General features: G+C 37.3%; 2 protein-coding genes across 2 annotated transcripts in view; one reads left to right on the forward strand and one right to left on the reverse strand.

Moving 5' to 3' along the window:
* TRPC5 (transient receptor potential cation channel subfamily C member 5) overlaps window positions 1–2,104 on the forward strand; it is a 161,994-nt gene extending 159,890 nt beyond the window's left edge. Inside the window, exon 10 of the mRNA XM_036306008.1 lies at window positions 1,265–2,104. Coding sequence (XP_036161901.1) covers window positions 1,265–1,957 — 693 coding nt within the window. The 3' untranslated portion in view covers window positions 1,958–2,104. The remainder of the gene's footprint in view (window positions 1–1,264) is intronic.
* Window positions 2,105–18,533: 16,429 nt separating this feature from the next.
* ALG13 (ALG13 UDP-N-acetylglucosaminyltransferase subunit) overlaps window positions 18,534–22,395 on the reverse strand; it is an 86,026-nt gene continuing 82,164 nt past the window's right edge. Inside the window, 1 exon segment of the mRNA XM_036304950.1 lies at window positions 18,534–18,635. Within this exon segment, the coding sequence (XP_036160843.1) occupies window positions 18,623–18,635 (13 nt within the window). The 3' untranslated portion in view covers window positions 18,534–18,622.

Consider the following 22,395-nt stretch of genomic DNA (forward strand, 5'->3'; position numbering starts at 1 on the left):
AGATTTTCAACCAGGGGCAATTATGTTTCCCAGGACACATTTGGCAATGTCTGGAGACATTTTTGATTGTCACACTGGGATATGTGTGCTATTGGGTAGAGACTAGGGTTGCTACAAAACATCCTACAATGCATGGGATAGTACCCACAACAAAGAATTATCTAGGTCAATATATCAAGTGGTTGAGAAACCCTATCCTAGAATACATGTATATTTTCTAAGGGACATAGGAAGGCCATTATCCTAATCCACAGATATAACCCATCTATTGAGGGCATGTTATATGCCAAGCTCTCCACTAGTTGCTCAGGTAGAGTGGTGAGCAAGATATAAACAGCCCTTACTTTCAAGGGGTGACATACAAATAATAATAGAGGCTGACAAATGAGTATTCTAACAGGATATACACAGGGTGCTGTAGAGACACAGAGGAGGGACTTGGGGAGTCAGGGCAGGTTTGTAAGCTAAGGCTTGAAGAAGGAGCCAGATAAGGGAAAGTTGGAGGGAAAAAAAGGTATTTTAGACAGAGAACAGCCACAGGCCAAGGACCAGAGGCAAGAGAGAATATGTCCATACAGGTAGACAGTAAAGAGCCTGGGGAAAGTAGGAAGAGATGAAACCAGAGAGATCAACAGATACCAGGCCTTGAAAAACTTTGTAGTCTGAGATACGGAGTTTCTACTTTTTTCTAAGGTCAGTGACAAGATACTAAAGAGTTTTAAGCGGGGAGTAGTATGACCAGATTTAAGCATTTAAAAGATGGTTTTTAAAGGAGCAGTCTAGTAGTTGAGCAGCCAGTTACAGAGAGAACAAATTTGATATGGACTTGAATGAATAGGGTCCCCTCTTCCAAAATAGTAGCCTCATTACCTGGCACATTTGACTTCCCTAGTTTTAAACCTTAGAGTCCTAAAAGCTTTTCCTGTTCAGGACCCCTTTTATATATAGATGTGCATACCTATGAGAGCCAGTTCCCTATTTAATTCCCTAATTGTTAATTAATGCTTTAGCCGGGATTAGTTTGTTGGTGTGCCCTGATGCTGAGGTTCTGAAATCAACTTTACCAATTGCACAATTTCTCCAATGGCCAGCCCTGCCCACAGATTTATTAATGTGCTAGAATAATGTGAGATTCTCTGGTAGTTCATGTACTTTGTGATTTGCTATTAGGCAAAACGTGGAACATTGCAAAGAATACCCAATGTTCCTATTTTGCACTAAAGACCACACATCTTAACATAATGTGTTTTCTCTCTTGCCCTAGGAGTTAAAGCAGGACATCTCCAGCTTTCGATATGAAGTGCTTGACCTGTTAGGAAATAGAAAACACCCAAGGAGAAGTTTTTCCACCAGCAGCACTGAATTCTCTCAGAGGGATGATACCAATGATGGCAGTGGTGGCGCTCGAGCCAAATCCAAGAGCGTCTCTTTCAGTTTAGGCTGCAAGAAAAAGGCCTGCCATGGGCCACCTCTCATCAGAACCACACCAAGAGCCAGTGGTGCCCAAGGAAAGTCAAAAGCTGAGTCATCAAGCAAACGCTCCTTTATGGGTCCTTCTCTCAAGAAACTGGGTCTCCTCTTCTCCAAGTTTAATGGTCATATGTCTGAACCCAGTTCAGAGCCAATGTACACAATTTCTGATGGAATTGTTCAGCAGCACTATATGTGGCAAGACATCAGATATTCTCAGATGGAGAAAGGGAAAGCAGAGGCCTGTTCTCAAAGTGAAATTAACCTCAGTGAGGTAGAATCAGGTGAAGCCCAGGGAGCTGCTCAGAGCAGTGAATGTCCTCTAGTCTGTTCCAGCTCCCTTCACTGCGCATCCAGCATCTGCTCCTCAAATTCGAAACTTTTAGACTCCTCAGAGGATGTGTTTGAAACTTGGGGAGAGGCTTGTGACCTGCTCATGCACAAATGGGGTGATGGACAGGAAGAACAAGTTACAACTCGGCTCTAAGTCAAGCCCCTATCACCTGTTCTGGAACTCAGCCGAAAATTTGTAACTTCCTTGTTCTCAGAAGTGACAGGATATAATCCCCTCACTGCCCCCATCCCCAGAAAGGAGAGTAAAACACCTATTATTTTCACCATCTTTTATAGCCACATTCTCCATTTTGTTGTTCTTCTTGTTGTTGATTATTATATTACTATGATTTGCCTTTGTATTCCTATAAGTCCATTTCATAACCAATAGAAGGGGTGTGTGCCCCTAATCAGCAGAGGTGCAGTGGGGTGCTTAACCCTTTGGCTTTGCTTTTCTTATCCTTGCTTCCTTGAAGCTCCAGGTGCCACTTTGCTACTGTTGCTACCGCACAGATTCCTGACCTTCTTCTGAATCGCAAACCATTTCCCCACAGGGCTGAAAGTTGTGCTCAGCCATCCCCACCAGCTATCAGATAAGGCAAACAAACCTGCCTATAATTCTTACCCTTCCGTGCTCCATGCTGCCCATTTTGGTTCAATAAACAGCATCAAAGGGAGCCTGAACAACCTGCAAAGAATTGTCAGCTTGTGGTTTCTAGGTATAACTGGCCTTTTTGTTGTTTTCACTTTTAAACACTACAACTTCTCCTTATTGTGGGGGCTGTTGAGGTTTTTTTCCCCTTTAAATATGTGCTAGTTTCCTAATGTGTGCCAATGAATATCTACCCCATAGTATATGTCATATCTAATAAGTTAGTGAATTCCTTTCTTGTGTTTGTGTATTTCACTTACTACATTTTAAAATTTGATAGAACTGAGATTAATATTTAGGATGTGTACTGTTTTTAAAAATGTCTACTGCACTATAACCAATAGCCACTACATCTCATACATTGGCAAGAAAAAAATAATCAGCTGGTATATTCATAGCGTCCTATCTACTGCTGATAGTTTTAATCATCATTGTTATTGAAAAGCATTTATAAGATAAAGGACTTGATTGGAAAATATTTTTATCAGAAAAAAATGGCATCTTGTTGAGGTGTCAAAATCTGAAGAGCCTCATTTTAATTAATTGCTGATAAAAACTCAACAATTTTAGGTCTAGATAACCCGATTCTGGTTGCAGTTTGAATATTCACTGGGGGCAACGGAATTGCATGTGTAGACTTATGTTAGGTATATAACATAACAACCCTAGTGATTTCATGGGACTATAAACATGGTCAAAATTCTGTCTTCAAAGAAAGTTGCATTTATACATCCCAACAAATTATTTTCCCTGGCTTAAGAGGGTCTCGTCAGAATATAAAGGTGCATATTTAAAAAATGAAGTACACAATGCATAAGGTCATCATGTTAGAGCCAATAACTTCTGAGGCATAACATGCTGAACAAGGATGGTTTTTACCAACATTAGCACAACAGTATCCCCAAGTTTAACCTGAACAGCCCTAGGTCTGGGTCCTGGAGATTAAATTAACAGTATATAGCTCAGAAAAGAAGAGAGGTGTAACAATGTTCTTGTAAATGTCAATAGCAATAGGAATCCAACTGAGTTCCTGTGTATGCTTTCTGGTATAAATAAGTGAAATGAAGAATTTTCTTTTTAAATTTATTTAATTTTATTTTTTGAGTTTTTTGGCTGACCACATAGAGTCCTACACACTTCTCCAGCACCACTCACCTGGTGAAGCTGCTATGGATGCCAGCTACTGTTTTTTCTCCCTTCCTAAACAAATACAGCTTGGTCTATAGAATTGCTGCCCCATAATAAGGAGACAAAATGAAGCATTTTAAAACAATACAAATATGCCTCCAAAATAGCTTTTGACAGTGTAATTTCTGTTATTCGAATTAATTCCCATTTGGCAAGAGGTGGTCCCAAAATAATTCCTTAATAATATCTGAAGTGAACATTTACTCAAATCCCACTTTTCTCCTGCTTTTCTAAGTGGGACTATCATAAATCGCCTTGACATCAATAACACGAAGGTTTCTGTTTTAAAATATGTTTTTAATAATTTTGGAGAGAGGGGAAGGGAGAGATAGAACATCAACAAGAGAGAAACATTATCAGCTGCCTCTTGCATGCCCTCCACTGAGGATTGAGCACACACCCCGGACATGTGCCCTGACCAGGAATTGAACAGGTGGTCTCCTGGTTCATGGGTCGATGCTCAACTGTTGAGCCACACTGGCCGAGCAAGGTTTCTAAAGTTATAGAATCAACTTTCCCAATTACAAAATTTAGTTTGAATAATAAATAGAACCTGGGCTACATTCCTAACTCAATATATGGCCATATTCCATCAAAAGAAAAAGATATGTCTTTCTCACAAATGCTTGTACTTGTGATAACACTTTTCTGGCAATTACTTTATCAGTCTGTCAGAAAACAAGGGTAGCCAGAGATAGAACCATGCTTCAAATTCCAGTCTTCTATTATGCTCTACGAGAGAATATGTATAGATCATAGTAGCCAATCTCTACTACTGAAAGAAACCAGTATAAATATTTCATGGACAGTACATTGCTTTGCAGATCTTCTCAGGGTTATTATCTTTGGCACTTTGGCTTAAAACTTCACTGGCTATGTTTAGGCTTACCTATGTTGGGGACTGAGGCCAGTTTGCTGTTAAAGCTAAACAGCTATTGCCCTAACTTCCATGTTGGTGGCACCAATGTTTTTACTAGCTCTAACTCAGTAGAAAGTAGGAAGAAAAAGAGATTTGTGTTCACCTCTCCAACCTCTGGATCAGCTACTGTCAAGAAAGATATTTCAAATTAAATGCTTAATTTAAATATGACTTCTGACCCTAGGGAATGTATGAATCAACATGATAAGTTTAAAACCAAAATTTTAGAGCTAAAAGAGAACTTTAGGATAAGACCTATTGCTTCTCTATTGCTTCTATTACAAACTCTTATTTTACAATAGAAAAAGAGGCCCAGAGAAGGATGACTTGCTCAAGGTCAAAGAGCAAGTAAATAAACTCAAATCTTATAGATCATGGAAACAAGATGTTTATTATTAAGTAATACATAAATGTGAAAATGGAATGGCTACTATAGATATCTTTTTGTTCGTTTGTCCAAAATACTGTGAACGCCACAAATCTCAGACTGACATATTTAAACGTAAAGTTAAAAATGTAGTCAGAAATCAAATATAATTATAAATGGTATAAAAATCATTTACTATTTGTCTATATCACAGTTCACCTCCATTACTATTGGCTTTCTTATCACTTCTAGACACATGTATTCATTTAATTACAGACAGTCCTTGGGTTACGTTGGACTCGATGTACATCATTTTGTGGTTACATCGCCATCTCCCATTTATTTTTTTAAAAAAGTTCCGTCATTTTGATGTATGTACATATGTGCTTTGTTTTTTTATTATTTATTTACCACAAGTAAAGGTCAGGAGTTATCTTTTAATTTTTTTTTACTGTTTCACTTCATTACTGCTGTGTATGTGCTCCATGTGAGTGACCTAGGTACTTATGTAGGTGGGTTCTGACTTATGGTGAAAATTGCATTATGTCACGCCATAGGAATGGATCTCCAGTGTAACCCAAGGACATTAAAGTCTCCATGAAAATTAGTAAGGGTAATGCTAATACAAAGAAAATGTCTGAGTTATATTAGAAAACTAGAGGCCCAGTGCACAAAATTTGTGCACTGGAGGGCGTCCCTCAGCCTGGCCTGCACCCTCTTTCAGTCTGGGAGCCCTCGGGGGAAGTCCGACTGCCAGCTTAGGCCACTCCCCGGCAGTCAGACATCCTTAGTGCTTCTGTGGAGGCAGGAGAGGCCCCCGCCACTGCCAGTACACTTGCCAACTGTGAGCCCGGCTTCTGACTGAGTGGCGCTCCCCATGTGGAAATGCATTGACCACCAGGAGGCAGCTCCTGTGTTGAGCGGGATCGGGCTGAAACCAGCTCTCTGACATTCCTCGAGGGGTCCCAGATTGCTAGAGGGCGCAGGCCAGGCCAAGGGACCCCACCGGTGCACGATTGGGGCCTGGGAGAGACATGGGAGGTTGGCCAGCTGGGGAGAGAGCACAGGAGGGCTCCAGGGCATGTCCAGCCCATTTCGCTCAGTCCCAATCGGCCAGACCCCAGCAGCAAGCTAACCTACCAATAGGAGCGTCTTCCCCCTAGTGGTCAGTGCACATCATAGCGAGCGGTTGAGCGGCCTTAGCATATCATTAGCATGTTATGCTTTGATTGGTTGAACGGATGACCAGACGACTGGACACTTAGCATATTGGGCTTTTATTATATAGGATGACCATTGTTGAAGTATCTCCTCCACTTCTAGCTTTAAGTCCAGTGTAGTACAAAGGCAGAGGAAAGATTCCAAATTCAAAATCATTATTTTGGATGCCACATTTTACAGGAATATAAATGCTTCAAGTTATACTTCTGTCCCCTTACATGGGGATATTTGAAATTTTCCAGTTCTTTCTGCCTCCCATAGTCATTTTTTTATTCTACTCTGACATAATGTAGGCTATTTCAGCTAAGTCTAAAATATCTAAACATCTGTATTCAATTTGATTAAAGAACTTAAAAAAGTCCTCTACCCTTTGAATGCATTAAATAATAAATACCTTTTCAATAAGAACGTTACAGTTCTATGGCAGTGAAACCCTTCCCTAAAAATTTCACTGGGAATTTCATTGAAAAATATGAGTTGATACTTTGGCCAGAAAATATGAATAACCATCTGATGTTCATGTTACCTGTGGATGAGACTCAAGTGGTGTTTTGACTAAAAGTTTAAGTTGCTCAGACCTTGGTTTGTTGAACCATTAGATAAAAGGTACTTGAAATTAGGCAGACGTTATTTTCTGTTTAAAAGTACATAAGAAAAATTGATATTATATTGGTAATCAAGTTTTCAAAACAGTACTAATAAACAGATTGCTTGTATAGACATAGACAATATAAGGTGATCATTTAAATAACCTCTTCATACCTACTTGTCAGCTCCTTCCAACCCTAATCCCTGCAGCTTTGCATCAAATCTATGGGTATTTTAGATGGTTTGTTTGGCTTGCTTTATCTAGATAATTGTTCCAAATATCCACTTTGTTGATGTAGAACTAGCCACTGAGAACTGAGTACCCAATTCAAAGTGAACATTACTTTAGTACAATAGAGAAATGTCATTTTTACTATATTTCCAATGACCCTTTTTACCACTTTTTCCAACAGATGTGGGTTTTGGCTTGCATTGCTTTTGGGGGGATGTTTGTAAAAGTGAGAACATTGTCTGTGTATACAGACACAGATGCATGTGTGCTCACACACATATACACATGCAATGAAACAATACGATTTGATTGCTCTGGCCTTGGCTCTTCATCCCTTTCGGTAATTATGTGATCTTTTTGAAAGTAGGGCAAGCAGGAATAACTTCAATTAAAAAAACTTTCTAAAAAGAAACTTCCTGAGATGTGGTGAGGAATTGCTAAAATGAACTGCCACCAAGGCATCTGCTGCAGCACAATTCTTAATATTAAAGCTCTCAGGATTTGAGGTTTTTAGTTTGAAGAAAAAATAAAGCTTTTAGGTCAGAAAAATAAAACCTAACTTGTAAATATATACATTTTTGGTGAATTAAATCAGTCTGCATACTTCAGATGTACTGTACACTAAGATATTGCTATTCATATGCTGATATGTGGCCTAGGATTTCCATCTCTATGCTGTAAGTTGGTCTGGAGAAGGTGCTGGTAGGTGTTTTGAGAGCTTTACTTTTACAGGTTGGAATTTTTATTAAGAAACAAAGGAGCTAATTGCTGGAATGATACAGGCAGCAGGCAAAGTGCTCTAGCATTTTAAAGCACATTATTTGTTTTATTCCCATTCTACAGTGTATTTGTATCTCATATGTACTTGTTTATTGCATCTGAGTCATGGTCTTTCTTTTCCAAAGAGGTACATCAGTGTTTGTGGTACTTGAGAGACATGTACATAATAAGAATTATAATGTTTAAATATAAAATTAAGTAGAATGCCTTTATAAAAGCTAGTTTTCTTATCTGACGTGAAAAGTTGTGAAAGCTCTGTAGAAACTTGTTACTACACAAATAAAAAGCAAATGATTTCTGTAGTTAACAGAAAGAGCCTGCAACTTAAAAAAAAAATTGTTTTAATCCTCAGCCGAGGATATTTTTCCATTGCCTTTAGCTAGAGTGGGAGGGGCGGGGAAAGAAAGAGAGGGAGAAACATCAATGTGAGAGATACATAGATTGGATGCCTCCCTACCTTGCTGGGGTCAAGCCTGCAACCTGCAAGCTGCAACCAAGGTATGTGTGCCCTTGACCGGGAACCAAACCCACAACCCTTCAGTGTGCGGGCCAATGCTCTAACCACTGAACAACCCGGCCAGGATAAGAGCCTGCAACTTTTGATCATTGCAATCCACCTTCATAAGTCCAAGATTGCAGGACACATGTGCCCTACCCTAATCTCTCACCCTCAAAAAGAAAAGCCTTTACAACTTCCAATAACTTGATAGAACCAAAAAGACTACATGAAGATGTACAAAAGAAAGACCTGCATTGTGAAGGCTATTGTCACCAATTTACAGCCCATTTGGTCCTTTGACTTTATCTATAAGCAGGTTTTACGGCAACCTCACATCCCAAGAGTTGCACCTCAACATATGCACACATACTCTGTGGCACTTGAATGAGTAGGTGGAAGTGTGCCTTTTATTTTAGCCTAAGGTGGCCAACCATTTTCAAGTGCAGTTATGCTGGGTCTGGACATTTTATGTTTTTCCGAACAAATTTCAATATATCCCCCAAATGCCCATTGTCACCAATTGCCTTCCAACTTAGGAACCTTTTTACAGTTTTCTGGTATTATACAACCCTTAAAAATGACCCTTGGAAGGCAGGACAAAGAGGCTTTAGATCAGCGGTTCTCAACCTGTAGGTCGCGACCCCTTTGGGGTCGCCTAAGACCATCGGAAAACACATATATAATTACATATTGTTTTTGTGATTAATCACTATGCTTTAATTATGTTCAATTTGTAACAATGAAAATACATCCTGCATATCAGATATTTACATTACGATTCATAACAGTAGCAAAATTAGTTATGAAGTAGCAACGAAAATAATTTTATGGTTGGGGGTCACCACAACATGAGGAACTATATTAAAGGGTTGCAGCATTAGGAAGGTTGAGAACCACTGCTTTAGATTTTTATGGAAGTGCTTGAGGTACTTGGATGGTGGTAGTACAGAAGAAGATGAAAAAGCATTCAAAGTAAGGATAAAAATGGATAAAGCACTTTAAGACATAAGGTTAAACCACCAGGTTGTCCAACTTTTTAGATGTCCACACTGAGATGAAGTTCCTTGATTTAAAAAAGTGAAATATTAATGTCTACAGTTTCCAGAAGTGCAACAGTATATGAAAATTAGCTCTGAACAATCTATAAATAATTTTTCACAGGTTAGGTCATATTCAGGTTGAATTTCAGATAGTAGCAAGTTCTCACCTGTGATCACTGTATTTAAATTCAATACATTAGACCAGTGATGGCGAACCTTTTGAGCTTGACATGTCAGCATTTTGAAAAACCCTAACTTAACTCTTGGTGCCATGTCACATATAGAAATTTTTTGATATTTGCAACCATAGTAAAACAAAGATTTATATTTTTGATATTTATTTTATATATTTAAATGCCATTTAACAAAGAAAAATCAACCAAAAAAAATGAGTTCACGTGTCACCTCTGACACGCGTGTCATAGGTTCGCCATCACTGCATTAGACCCACAGTAAGGTTACATTTTCAATATGATTTCATTGCCTTTTATAAATATGCACATTTGACCAATTATTGGAAGAATAGATTTCTCTAAATTTTATCTAAGAAATAAAATGAATTTGTCAAAACTCCACATGAAAAAAAAAAGGTAACATTTGGGGAGGGTAGTAGGAAAGAAAGCTAGATTCTGTATCTGGTGTCATATTTTAAGCTCATGAATTTGGAATAAATATGTAAAGTGAAATTATGAAATTGTGAGACTTGATATTTTCATAAACATACCAGAATTTAAGCTCCAAAATTAATGTTGTTCTTCAAAGTAGTAAGCTGCATCCATATTCGAATGCTGCCATTACTTCAACTATTGTGGACTTCGGCTTTTGGGAGGATTTTCAAAATCCACAATATTACACTTTAATATCCTCAATGGTAGAAAAGCATGATCCTATAAGATTAAATCTTTAAAACCAGTCAAAAGTAATTTTGGATCCATATTTGATGAGTGATCAACCTGAGTTCTACTTTTTCTAATAAAAAATAAACATTTTCAAGTGCTGTTACACAATAGGCACTTTAATAGGCACAGTTATAAAATAATGAGACAGTATTTATGTAGCTTGTAAAGTGACCGGAAACTGCTCTTTGGAATCTAGTGTTTTTTTTTCCATATCAACTTTATTGAAGAATAATTTGTGTACAATTACCTCCATCCATTTAAATTGTACAATACAGTGAGTTTTTACAGTTGTATGTACACCTGGAACTACCACCAAAATCAAGATACAAAATATTTCCACCATCCCCAAGATTCCTTGTTTTCTTTGCCAGCTAGAATCTAGTTTCAAACATGTTTGGAACAGTGGCAGCCTAACTGCCATAAGTATATAGCTTCCCAAAGAGGACACTTTAAAGAACACCATACTTAGGTATAGAACCTCCACTGATTTAGGAATAACCATAATGACTTAAGCCTTGACAAATTTGTGTTTAAAAAGGTAAAACATATTCCAAGTTCCAATGGCTTATGTTGAACATAAACTCAGAATTGGCTTCTCGAACCTTATTTGATTCATAAAAAATGACATTTTACAATGCAGAGGTTTTTTGACAACTAGGTTATTAGTAGGAAGAAGGGGCACTGGAACCACAGCAGGAAGGCAGGGGTTCAATTATGTTGTTCATTAATGTAATATCAATTACATTAATGTAATTGAGTGTGGGTGGGTGGGAAGAGATTAACCAAAGAACTTGGATGCATATATGTATAACCCATGGATGTAGACAATATGGTGGTGAAGGCCTGGGGCAAGGGGTGGGCTAGAAGAGGTCAATGGGGGAGGAGGGGGACATATGTAATACTTTCAACAATAAAGATTAAGTTACAAAAAATAAAGCTCCAGCCCTTGTAGAAAAATGGAGGGGAGGGTTTTTTTATTTCAAGAAAAACTATCTTAAATATAATAATGTTACATGCAATAAACATTAATATCTCAAGAAAAATGATTTTAAATGTTTCATGCAATAAACACCAATTATTCAAGAAAAATGATCTTACATATATTGCATGCAATAAAAATTAATATTTCAAGAATAAAAGGATTTTAAGTATAATATTACCAAAACTGTACTAACATAGTATGATATCACAAAAGTTGGAGGAAATATTAAAATTCTGCAAATAACAGGATTACTTCTATTATATTCTAGAATATTTTTCCCCCTCTGGCTTTTTGTTCATCAGTTTATGTTGTTCATTATATTTCACAAATGAGATCATATGATATTTATCTTTCTCCAACTGGCTTATTTCACTTAGCATGAATTTTTTAAAGTCTATTTTGTTGACTATAAGTATTGCTACTCCAGTTTTTTTTTTTTATTTTCCATTTGCATGGAAAATTTTTTTTCCATCCCTTCGCTTTCATCCTGTGTGTCTCTTTTGTTTTGAGGTGGGTCTCTTGTAGAGCATATAGTTGGGTCATGTTTTTGTATCCATTCAGCTACCCTACACCTTTTCATTGGAGCCTTTAATCAATTTACACTTAGGATTATTATTGAGAGGTCCTTGTTTATAGCCATTTTAATTCTGAGGTTTCTCTCTCTGTTTCTTCTTCTCAGCAATCCCTTACAACTATACCTTTAGCATTTCTTATAATGCTGGCTTGGTGGTGATGAACTCCTTTAGCCTTTTTTTTTTTTTGTCTGGTAAGCTCTTTATTTGACCATCTATTTTGAATAATAGCCTTGCTAGATATAGTAATCTTGGTCTCAGATCCTTGCTTTTCATTACCTTGAGCACTTCAAGCCATTCCCTTCTGGCCTATAGAGTTTCTGATGAGAAATCAGGTGTCAGCCTATGGGAACTCCTTCTGGTAAGTTTTCTTTTCTCTTGCTGCCTTTAAGATTCTTTAATTTTTGGCATTTTAATTATGGTATGTCTAGTCATGAGTCTGTCTGGGTTCTTGTTTGGGGTTCTCTGTGCCTCCTGAACTTGTGTGACTTTTTCCTTTACCAGGTTAGGGAAGTTTTCTACCATTATTTCTTCAAGCACCTTCTCTGTTCCTTTCTCCCTTTTCTGGCACACCTACAATTCTAATATTGTTACGTTTCACATTGTCCCACAACTCCCTTAAGCTGTCCTCTTGTTTTTTCTTTTTGGTTCTCTAATTGAGTGATATTTTCAACTCTGTCTTCTAATTCACTGAGTTGATTCTCAGCTTCCCCTAATCTGTTGTGTATTCCAATGTGTTCTTTGTATTATGCTATTCTTTATCTCAGACTGTTCTTTTTTCATAGTTACTTTATCTTTTTTCATGCTGTTCATCATTTTTAACATTACTCTGAACTCTGTTTCAGATAAATTTCTTATCTCTGCTTAATTTATCTCTTCTGGAGAACTTTTTAGTTCATTCATTTGAGGGTTGTCTGTCTCCTCATTTTGGTTGTCTGGGTTTGTGACTGTGTATTAGGTAGATCCTCTACACCTCTCAATCTCTAGTGCAGGACAGTGTTAAAGGCTGTTTCTGACTAACTGGATCAGGTAAAGACTCAAAGCCTCCAGAGACCACCTCTGTCTATAGACTAACAGGATTCCAACTTGACTTGCCTCCAGGCAATCATCCTCAGGTGTGGCGAGTTTTTTTCAACAGGGTGGGGCAGTTGCTTCTGCCTGGAGGCTAATTGTTACTTTTAATCTCATAAGTGGCCTCAAGGCAAGGTGTTTTTCAATAGGGTATGTTGACTGTCTTCCCCCCATGCAATGCAGATGTCTATGTGGGAAAGATGTCCTCTGCTGTGTGAGGGAGTGACTCGGCCCAGGAAACTTGGGGTGCCTGCCTTCTGAGCTCTATCCCCCAAGTCTCCAGTCCTGGGTTCTGCTCTCACAGCTCCAGTCTACTTCACCCTCCTTCTGCCAGAGCACAAGGTGAGTGGCTCCACGGGGAATTTTTGTTTGTTGGCCCTTTAAGAGGGTACCCAAACTTTCAGCTGCCACTCCCTGGCAGACAGCATCCCCACTGATTTTCACAGCTAGATGTTATGTGGGTACCCTCCTCAGTTTGGTGCTCTCTGCTGGGGAGCCCAGCTTTGATAGTAGATCCCAGAGTTCTCAGTGGCAACCCCCTCCCACAGCTGAGATATCTCTTCGGGACTTCAGTTGCTGTCTGTGAGTGCCCAGCCAGCCCTTTTGCGCCTACACCCCTCCTACCAGTCTCTATGCGGTCTCCACCTTCAGTTCTTGGGTATCAGGATTCTCTCCTGTGAGTTTTCTGTTGATTATTCAGGAAGGCTTTCCATATTTCAGTTGTAATTTCAGCTTGTTCCTGGGAGCATGTCCATGCAGCATCCTTCTATTCTGCCGCCATTTTTAATCTCAGAGGGGAGGGTTTGGGACTCAAAAGGAGCTCTGGTAGCAGAAGTAGGAGGCAGCTCTAGTGAGATGGTGTTGGCAACTAGCTGAATTTTCAGGTTATTTGTAAATCACCTGTTTAGACTAGGTATTTCATGTACAAGATTTAGTCATATTATTGAAGTGGGATTTTTTTTTCCTGGAACACATGGTGTTCCCATGGGCAAACTGATTCCTGGGCTCTTTGTCCACCAGAGTCGAAGAATGAATCCACAGATGGAAGGTGATATAGCAAAGGTGGAAATTTACTGAAAAACAAATACAGACTCCCACGTGAGGAAAGAGAAATCTCACAGCACAGACTCCCACGTGGGGAGTGGAAAAGAGTCCCACAGAACAGACTCCCACGTGGGGAGGGGGAAGAGTTCTTGTTTCTATGGTTTATAAAGGCTGTAGGCCTTGGTGCCTTGATGTCCCCTCTTACTGGTCACTATTTCCTTGACTGGTTACCATAGTAACTTGAGCCCAAAGGTTGAACCTCACATGGGACATGTGAGGTTTTCCTCCCCTCCTTCCTTATTGTTTTCCTATTCCCTTTGGGGTTTCTTCTCCTTCTGGATGAAGGGCTTCCTTCCCTTTATTTTGTAAATATAGACCTTGTGCTGTTTCTAGCTCCCTCATTCTATGGAAATGTACCTGTTGCAGCTTTTCAGCTCCCCTATTCTATGGAAATATATCTTCTGCTGCTCTGTAGCCCTGTGCTTCTTCCATGGTCCCCTTAATTTCTAAAATTTCCTAAACCTGTCTTTTTCATCCCTAAAAATTCCCGTTTCATTATTTAAAGTATAGCTTTATTATCTGTGGTCAAACCTTGTAGGACTTCAGTTTACAATACATATTAAGCGATCAGTTTAAATAACCAAAGCCATGTAGCTTGTAGTCTAAGTAGAGTGGTAATTCTACTTAGTGTACTTGGGCAGGAGAAGCACTTCGAATTCTCAAGTGTCCAACAGTATCATTGGAACCAATGGCACAAAAATGAATGCATGAGCTCAAGAGGAAAACTCTAAACCCAAAGGTTTAATACGGTTGATGGTTTTCTTAAAGTTAAAGGCAATCCAATTTGATAACTTACTTTCATAAATTTAACTGTTTGAATTACTCCTTTAACATAGTCAAAGTAAACCCATATGCTTCATTATTTCAATTATAAAGACAGATGATAAAGGCCTTCTCAAGGACTTTTCAGTTGAAATAAGAATAAAAACATCCTTCTTAAGAAGAAGCATTTTAATTTGCCTTTGTTTCTAAGAGTGCACACCAGTGGTAGTATTCAAGAAAATATAAATATTTAAACTTTTCACAAGATTCTATTTCAAGATTTCTCAAAAACAGGGTTGAAATTGAGAATGAAGAGTAACTTCCTATTCAAAACTATGAATTTAGTTTGGAGCTACCATTTGATAGCAGATAAAAAGAATACTAGAAAACACAAGTGGTGTTTAATTCATTTTCTTAGCCTCAATCTCACATCACATATACATAAAATGTTTCCAACAACTTGAAGTTAAAATTTTATCTCCTGAGCTTAATCATGGAAAGGGAAAATTCCAAGTGTTTTTATGTAAATAGTGTGGCAGAGCCCCCCTTTTACTTTTCAAATGGCATTTTGGCTTTGCATACTACTAGCTTAAAAGCTAAAGCCTCCTTGAGTAACTAGTACTTTAAATACTTTCTGTAAGAAGTGCAAAGTTAGTATTATTCTTAAATGTGTTAAAAAAGAATTTTGTACAATAAAATGATTTTGTGTATTTTTAGCTTCAGTATGAAGAAAAGCATTTGCTTTTTTCCCCTTGAAATGTATGGCTGCTCAGATTTAAGTTATCTTGCTCCTCCCTTTCCCAATGTAATCATTTATAGCCACCTATTATTAACACATTAAGCGCCATGTCAGTCACCAGTGACTGACACTATACTTTCCGTTTGGAAGGCAAAACAGGCTGGGCGCTTAATGTGTTAATAAACATTTATGAACAATAGAGTTCACATCATAACCAGCAGAAATACTTAAGGGAGACCTCCACTGCCCAATATATTTTGAAAAGTAGGTTAATGAGAATAAAAATTATTAATATTGTTCCAACTTTTATAATTCCTACTAAACAAAGCTGTGACTATTAAATATTTAAAAATTGTATTACATTCATAAAGGACTTTGAGATGACATGAAGTGAGCAATACAGCTCTGAAGCTATAGCTTAAACTATGGAGAAACCTTACAGATCTTATCCTGGAAATTTCTTATTCTTTCTTGAGTACCCAAAATGTGATAGGTATTGTACAGAACAGTGTGACTCTGTGCATCAATGAGAGGACACATAAATTGAGATTAAGCAGGTTCTTATTAAACTAGCATAATCAAGGAGTACATTTTGTCAATATTTTAAGCATCAGCTGAAAATACAAATTTATCTGTAGTAATACACTTTTCAGCAATTAGCTTTCCCTCACTTAATTCAGACTCCTAAAGTGTTACTATATTTTATTTTACTAATTAACATGAACAGTTAGGGCATCAGAACACTAATTAGCATACTAAAACAGTTTAACTTTCAGCCAGATAACTCACTTATAAGTCCTGGACCAATTATTTTAAGTGTGCCTGGGTGTATAACATTTACATTTTTGTTAGATAAATAAGGACAATAAAAGGCAGTAATATATGCCCTAACCGGTTTGGCTCAGTGGATGGAGCGTAGGCCTGCAGACTAAAGGTTCCCGGGTTCGATTCTGGTCAAGGGCATGTACCTTGGTTGCGGGCACATCTTCAGTGGGAGGTGTGCAGGAGGCAGCTGATCAATGTTTCTCTCTCATCGATGTTTCTAACTCTCTATCCCTCTCCCTCTCTGTAAAAAATCAATAAAATGTATTTTTAAAAAAGGCAATAATATATCTGAAAAATATACACAACCAGCACATGCAAAAAATTCCAACAACTCCATAATAAAAACACAAATGATTTATAAACACTTCAAAAAGGAATACATGTAACTAGCAAACAAGCACTAGAAAAGTGCTCACCATAATCAAGGAAATGAAAATTAAAGCCACAATGAGATTTCACTTACTACACACACACACCAGAATGGCTAAAATAAAAAAGACCGACACTACCAAATGTTGACCAGGATGAAAAACAACTGGAACTCTCATTCATTGCCAGTGGAAGTATAAAATGTTACAATCACTTTGGAAAATGTCCTGTAGCTCCTTACAAAACTAAGTATACACTTAACCTATGACCCAGCAATTCCATTCCAAGAGGAATAAAAACAAATACTCACAAAAAGACTTCTACAAATATGTTCATAGAAGCTTTATTTGTATCTAGAAACTGGAAATGGCCCAGTTGTCCTGAGAAGGCTAACCCCTGTTTTGTAAAACTAGTTTGGAATTCTCTATTTTTTTTTTTTTAGATGGCCTCTTATTCTAAAAAAAATAACTTTGCTTTCTAGCCTGCTTTAGCCTGCTTGAATAATGAGGAAGATAAACTTAGCTGTCTGACCTTGTAGGCCAGAGACTAGATACGCCCATACTCTCAATGCCATGCCAGGTGTATTTTTTAATTGGATAGAACTGTTTAGTTTTTAAGGCCACCAGCGAGATAACCAGTAAGCACACATAGGGCTGGATCTTTAATAAAAAGGGAAGTTCTGCTTGTAGCTCTGCTTAGAATTTGAATTCATTTTCTCTAAGCCCACAGTGGTGAATAAAGTGTGACTCCAAACTCTTTGAGTATTGCTTGATTTACTCCGGTTCTCTGTAACAGTCCATCAACAGGAGAATGGATAAACAATGGCGTATCTATACAATGAAATGCTGCTCAGCCATAAGAAACCATTGACACACAACATGGATGAATCCCAAATATACAAAGATGAAAGAAGCCTTACACAAACAAGCATACAGTTTGAAAAAGAGAAACTAATATATGATGGGGGAAAATCGTAAGAAACAATAGCTGCCCAGGGGACAGGAATGGGGAAGCAGGAATTAATTGGGAAGGAGCATAAGGGAATCTTCTGGAGTGAAAATGTTATCTTGATAATGGCTTGGGTTTCACAGATATAATTTGTCAAAATGCACTGTATCAAACAAGATTTGTGCATTTCATTCCAGGTACACTTTATCTCAGGAGGAAAAAAAATAACCTTTATCAAATACTGAACTCTAATTAACAATATGCATGATGAAATCTTTAGGATTAAGAGGTATATTTAAGTCCTCCTTTCTTTGCAATGTATTAAAAATTAAGGACTGATCAATGGATATGTGAAAATGCAAGTATAGTAAAATGTTAATTGTAGGGTGGTGGATATACGAACGTTCATTGCACAATTATTTCAACTTTATATGTTTAAAATTTTTTCATAATAACACATTGGAAAAATGAGCATTGAGTAAAGCAAAAGAATTAGGTTTAAAAAAAGCCAAATCTATACCCTGCTACAAAACAACTAGGAGGGAAACTTCTTAGATAGTTGAAGCTGTTTCAGCAGATCTAAAGGAATGGAAGAAAATTAAAGTTCAACTACTGAAGCAAGCAAAAACAAACCTGTATATTATAGTGCTTTTTTGTTGTTGCTAACTACCACCCGAGGATATTTTTCCATTTATTTTTTTAGAGAGAGTAAAAATGGAGGGGGGGGGGCAGAAACATCGATGTGAGAGAGATACATTGATTGGTTGCCTCCCACTCATTCCCTGACCGAGGTGGGGAATGGAACCCAAAGCCCAGGTACATGCCCTTGACTGGGAATCAAACCCACAACCCTTTGGTCCAGGGGCCAACACTAACCACTGAGCAAAAAATGGCCAGGGCAAGTATTTGTTTTTTTGTAGGGCTAGACACGTGGTATAACTTTTTTTATTTTATTGTGGTAAGAACACTTACCATGAGATCGTCCTTTTAAGATTTTCAAGTGTACAATACAGTTCTGTTGTCTACAGGCACAAAGTTGTACAGCAGAGATCTACAATTTACTCATCTTGCATAACTGAAATTTACCAACATAAAAATAGTCACTTTGATCTGGCTAATATAGCAGCAAAGAAATAAAACAATCTTTTTTTTTAAAGTCTCTAAGTTTAGTACTCCAGCACTAGGATATTTTTTTCTACAATTCTGCAAAAGGTTTGAAAAAAACTGTATTGTATAGTTTGAAAGAAGCTATAAAGTTTGCTAGAAAAGATTTACTAGTTGATTAGGTGAAGGTACTAACCACCCATATAACACCAGTAAATCACTACTATTAATCAATGCTTGGCCAAACTAAATCTTAACATTTTAATTCACTGACTGGCCTGAATAAGAATTCATTCGATTTAACCTCATTATTGTTGAATCACCCTCACCCCCAAATGTTTAGCCAGTGGCAAGGTCCACCTACCAGGGAAAAAGCAACAAAAACCAAATAGCTGTTTAACAGTAATTTCCTGGTTTCCAAGCTTCCCTCTAGTAGCCATAAAAAGTAAACTTAAAAATGGTAGTGATTATTAGGGAAACAGAGAAGCAGTTAAAACCTGAAATGGTTCACTTATCTCAATTAGTTTTTACAAATAAATGTCTAGCTTAACTAAATTTAGTTCTACATGTAGTGAATATTCTTGAGAATTACAGAATTTTAAGAATCAGTTGCCTTTATTATAGGCTTCCTAACCTCCCAGATATCTTAACAATGTACCTATTGGCCTTATGAGACAGCCTCTCTAAAATCTTATGTTTAATTCTTTTCAGGATAGAAAGCATTTTTAAAAACCTGAACTCTAACTTCATAAACAAATATTTACTCTCCTGATGGCCAGTTACAAAGGGAGCTCTTCTTTAACTATTATGAGAAATTTCAAAGACAAAAATTGCATAATTAACCCAAGTTTCAAGAGTTATAATTCAAGTTATTAGCATGCAGCTAGTCTTACATTTATAAATTCCATCCCCCTCCCAGATTATTCTGAGGCAATACTCAGACTTGTCACTCTAATGCAGGTTTATTCCAATAGCAGTTATGTATCTAAACTCAGGTCCATCTGAAGTTTCCTAAATCTATATCTTCCCACACATCACTTGAAACTGCCTTTGATAATTGAGGCAGGAGAGAAGAGAAGTTTCTGAATAAAGTTGTTCCAGCCTGACCGGTATGGCTCAGTGATTGAGTGTAGACCTATGAAACCAGGAGGTCACAATTAGATTCTTAGGGCACATGCCCGGGTTGCAAACTCAATCCCCCGTGTGGGGTGTGCAGGAGGCAGCTGATCAATTATTCTCTCTCATCACTGATATTTCTATCTCTCTCTTCCTCTCTGAAATCAATAAAAACATTACAAAAATTTGTTCCAACTGAAGCTTAACATTCTGAGTAAAATGGGGAGAAATAAGGCGTTGTCTTTTGCTATACTAGTTCTCCTGAATTCTTAGTTATTATAAATGGAAGTATAAATGGCTGCAAAGAGGTTTCATGTAAAATAAACCAAATCTGTCCCAGATTTAGAAGTCTAGATTAACTACACACCATTCTTCCCCAATGGACTATTTCTTTATACACAGATATTTATGTCTGAATTAAGTTCTGAACCTTTGGTGTTCACATAAAAAAATCCTGGTTTGTTTGTATTTTTATTTCCAAAGCTAATTAAAAGGTTATGCCTTGATTATAGGTCCCAAAGAAATGAAAGATGTTTTAAATTCACAAGTCTTGAATTTCAACAGTAAAACAGATTCAATATTTTCATCTGTTCTTACTCAAGGCAGAAAACCACAATTAGTTTTGAATAAATATACACTGTATAAAAATGAATTCTAATAGTTTTTCCTCACTATGGAAATGATTAAGCTTTCTACCTTTGGTGTGAACAGATTTATCTCAGGAAGGAGGTAAAAATAAAGGGTCCAGAACAAACCACAGTACCTTTATATTTGTATCTCCTTCCCCAACAATTATAAAAGGATAAAATTTGGTTATAATATCAGAGGAAGAGCAGGATGTCTTTTGTAACATTAAGGGCAACTAAAGTGGTAATATGTAAGAAGTCTACCACTATATGTTTACACAATAGGTTGATTAAACATGTTAAGTCTTAAGGTTTTTTTTTATTACCAGAAAAACTACTTCCTTATTATCTGGAAGATGCCTTCAAAAGATAGTGCAGCCCAGCCACCATAGCTCAGTGGTTGAGCATCGACCTAGGAACCAAGAGATCATGGTTTGATTCCTGGTCAGGGCACATGCCCGGATTGCAGGATTGATCCCCAGTGGGGAGTGTGCAGAAGGCGGCTGATCAATGATTCTCTCTCTCTCATCATTAATGTTTCTATCTCTCTCACTCTCTCTCTTCTCTGAAATCAATAAAATAATTTTTAAAAAAGACAATGCAAACTTCTGCAGAACAGGTTACCTTCATCAGCCCAACTCCCAAAACAATAGCAGGGTCAGAGTATACTCTTTGATTATTTCTTACAGAAGATTGACAGGAATACATAGTAAGTGAATTATACTTGTATGATTTAAACAGACCATAAATACTGTTGACTTCAACATCAGTGACAGTGACAATTAGGTTTATCATTAATCTTTGGTTTAAGTTAATAACAAGCATCTCATTAAATTGTGTTAATTAGTAATGGAACTCAAGGGAAGGCAGTAACTTACAAGTTTAAAATAAAAACAAATCAATTAGAAGCCTAAGGCAAATGTGCTTGTTTTAAAACCAAACAATTTCCAGACCCACATTCTCTAGACTACAATCTTCTAAAACACCCTTAGAAGCTAATTAGTGAACCATTGACAACAGTTGAAGATACAAAACAATCATTTGCTGTGAGTTATGTATATTTCAGAAATGTTAGCATGTTTGAAAAATGTTGAAGAGGGGTTTAACTCCATATTTTTAAGTAAAATAAACCTTTACTTAAAACAACTTGTAGGCTGCACAAATTGAGAATTCAGTAAGTTAGCAGAGAAGATAAACATTAGAGGAAGGTTGTCATAAAGATCAGCACACTACTGTTCATCTTTTTCTTTTTTTACTACCGTTGTCAGATGCCAACTTGTAGAGCAAGCACTTACAAAACCAGCTCCATATCTATTATGAAGCAGAAGCCTTAAATAGTGCACTGATTTGGAACTCATTAATATCAATCATCTTGAGAACAGTACACTGAAGACATAGCCATACCAATTCTTTCAACTGTTCAAGTACCTTGAGTTCTGAGGTATTTTGACCTGGGGTATAACTGAAGGTGGGCAAGGACAAACTGATTCACATGCATAAATAACCATTTAAAAAGGCAATATAAACACATTTTGTGGCAATAAAAGGACACTTTAAAAATAGCTTTGTCAGTTGAGCTACAGCAAAGCATTCCATGATGAATTATCCCTCAGAGGAGAACTCATGAATACAGAAAAACTTGTGTCCTTTAGGTAGATAAAAGGGAGAAGATAGGCTGATAAAATATGTCTCACAGAAAGTTAGAGATAAGGCAGGCCTGGAGAGATATAAGGTAAGTCTAAAAACAAAAATGGAAAGATGTGACAACTATTGGAAGTATAGGACAATGAGAAAGTAAGTCTAGATTGAAGTTCCATAAGGGAGTGAACAGATTTAAAAAACAGAAATACAACCTAAAAAGGATCATTCTCAAGGGAAAAAAAGAGATATGGTAGTATGGATTGCAATGTCTTGAGATTAAATAACATTTCAACTGGCTCTGCCAGTTCATGCTATAAATTCACATGCTTTTGCAACCCAAATACTAGT

This window comes from Myotis myotis, unplaced genomic scaffold, assembly GCF_014108235.1.
Source record: "Myotis myotis isolate mMyoMyo1 unplaced genomic scaffold, mMyoMyo1.p scaffold_m19_p_4, whole genome shotgun sequence".
NCBI classification, from domain to species: domain Eukaryota; kingdom Metazoa; phylum Chordata; class Mammalia; order Chiroptera; family Vespertilionidae; genus Myotis; species Myotis myotis.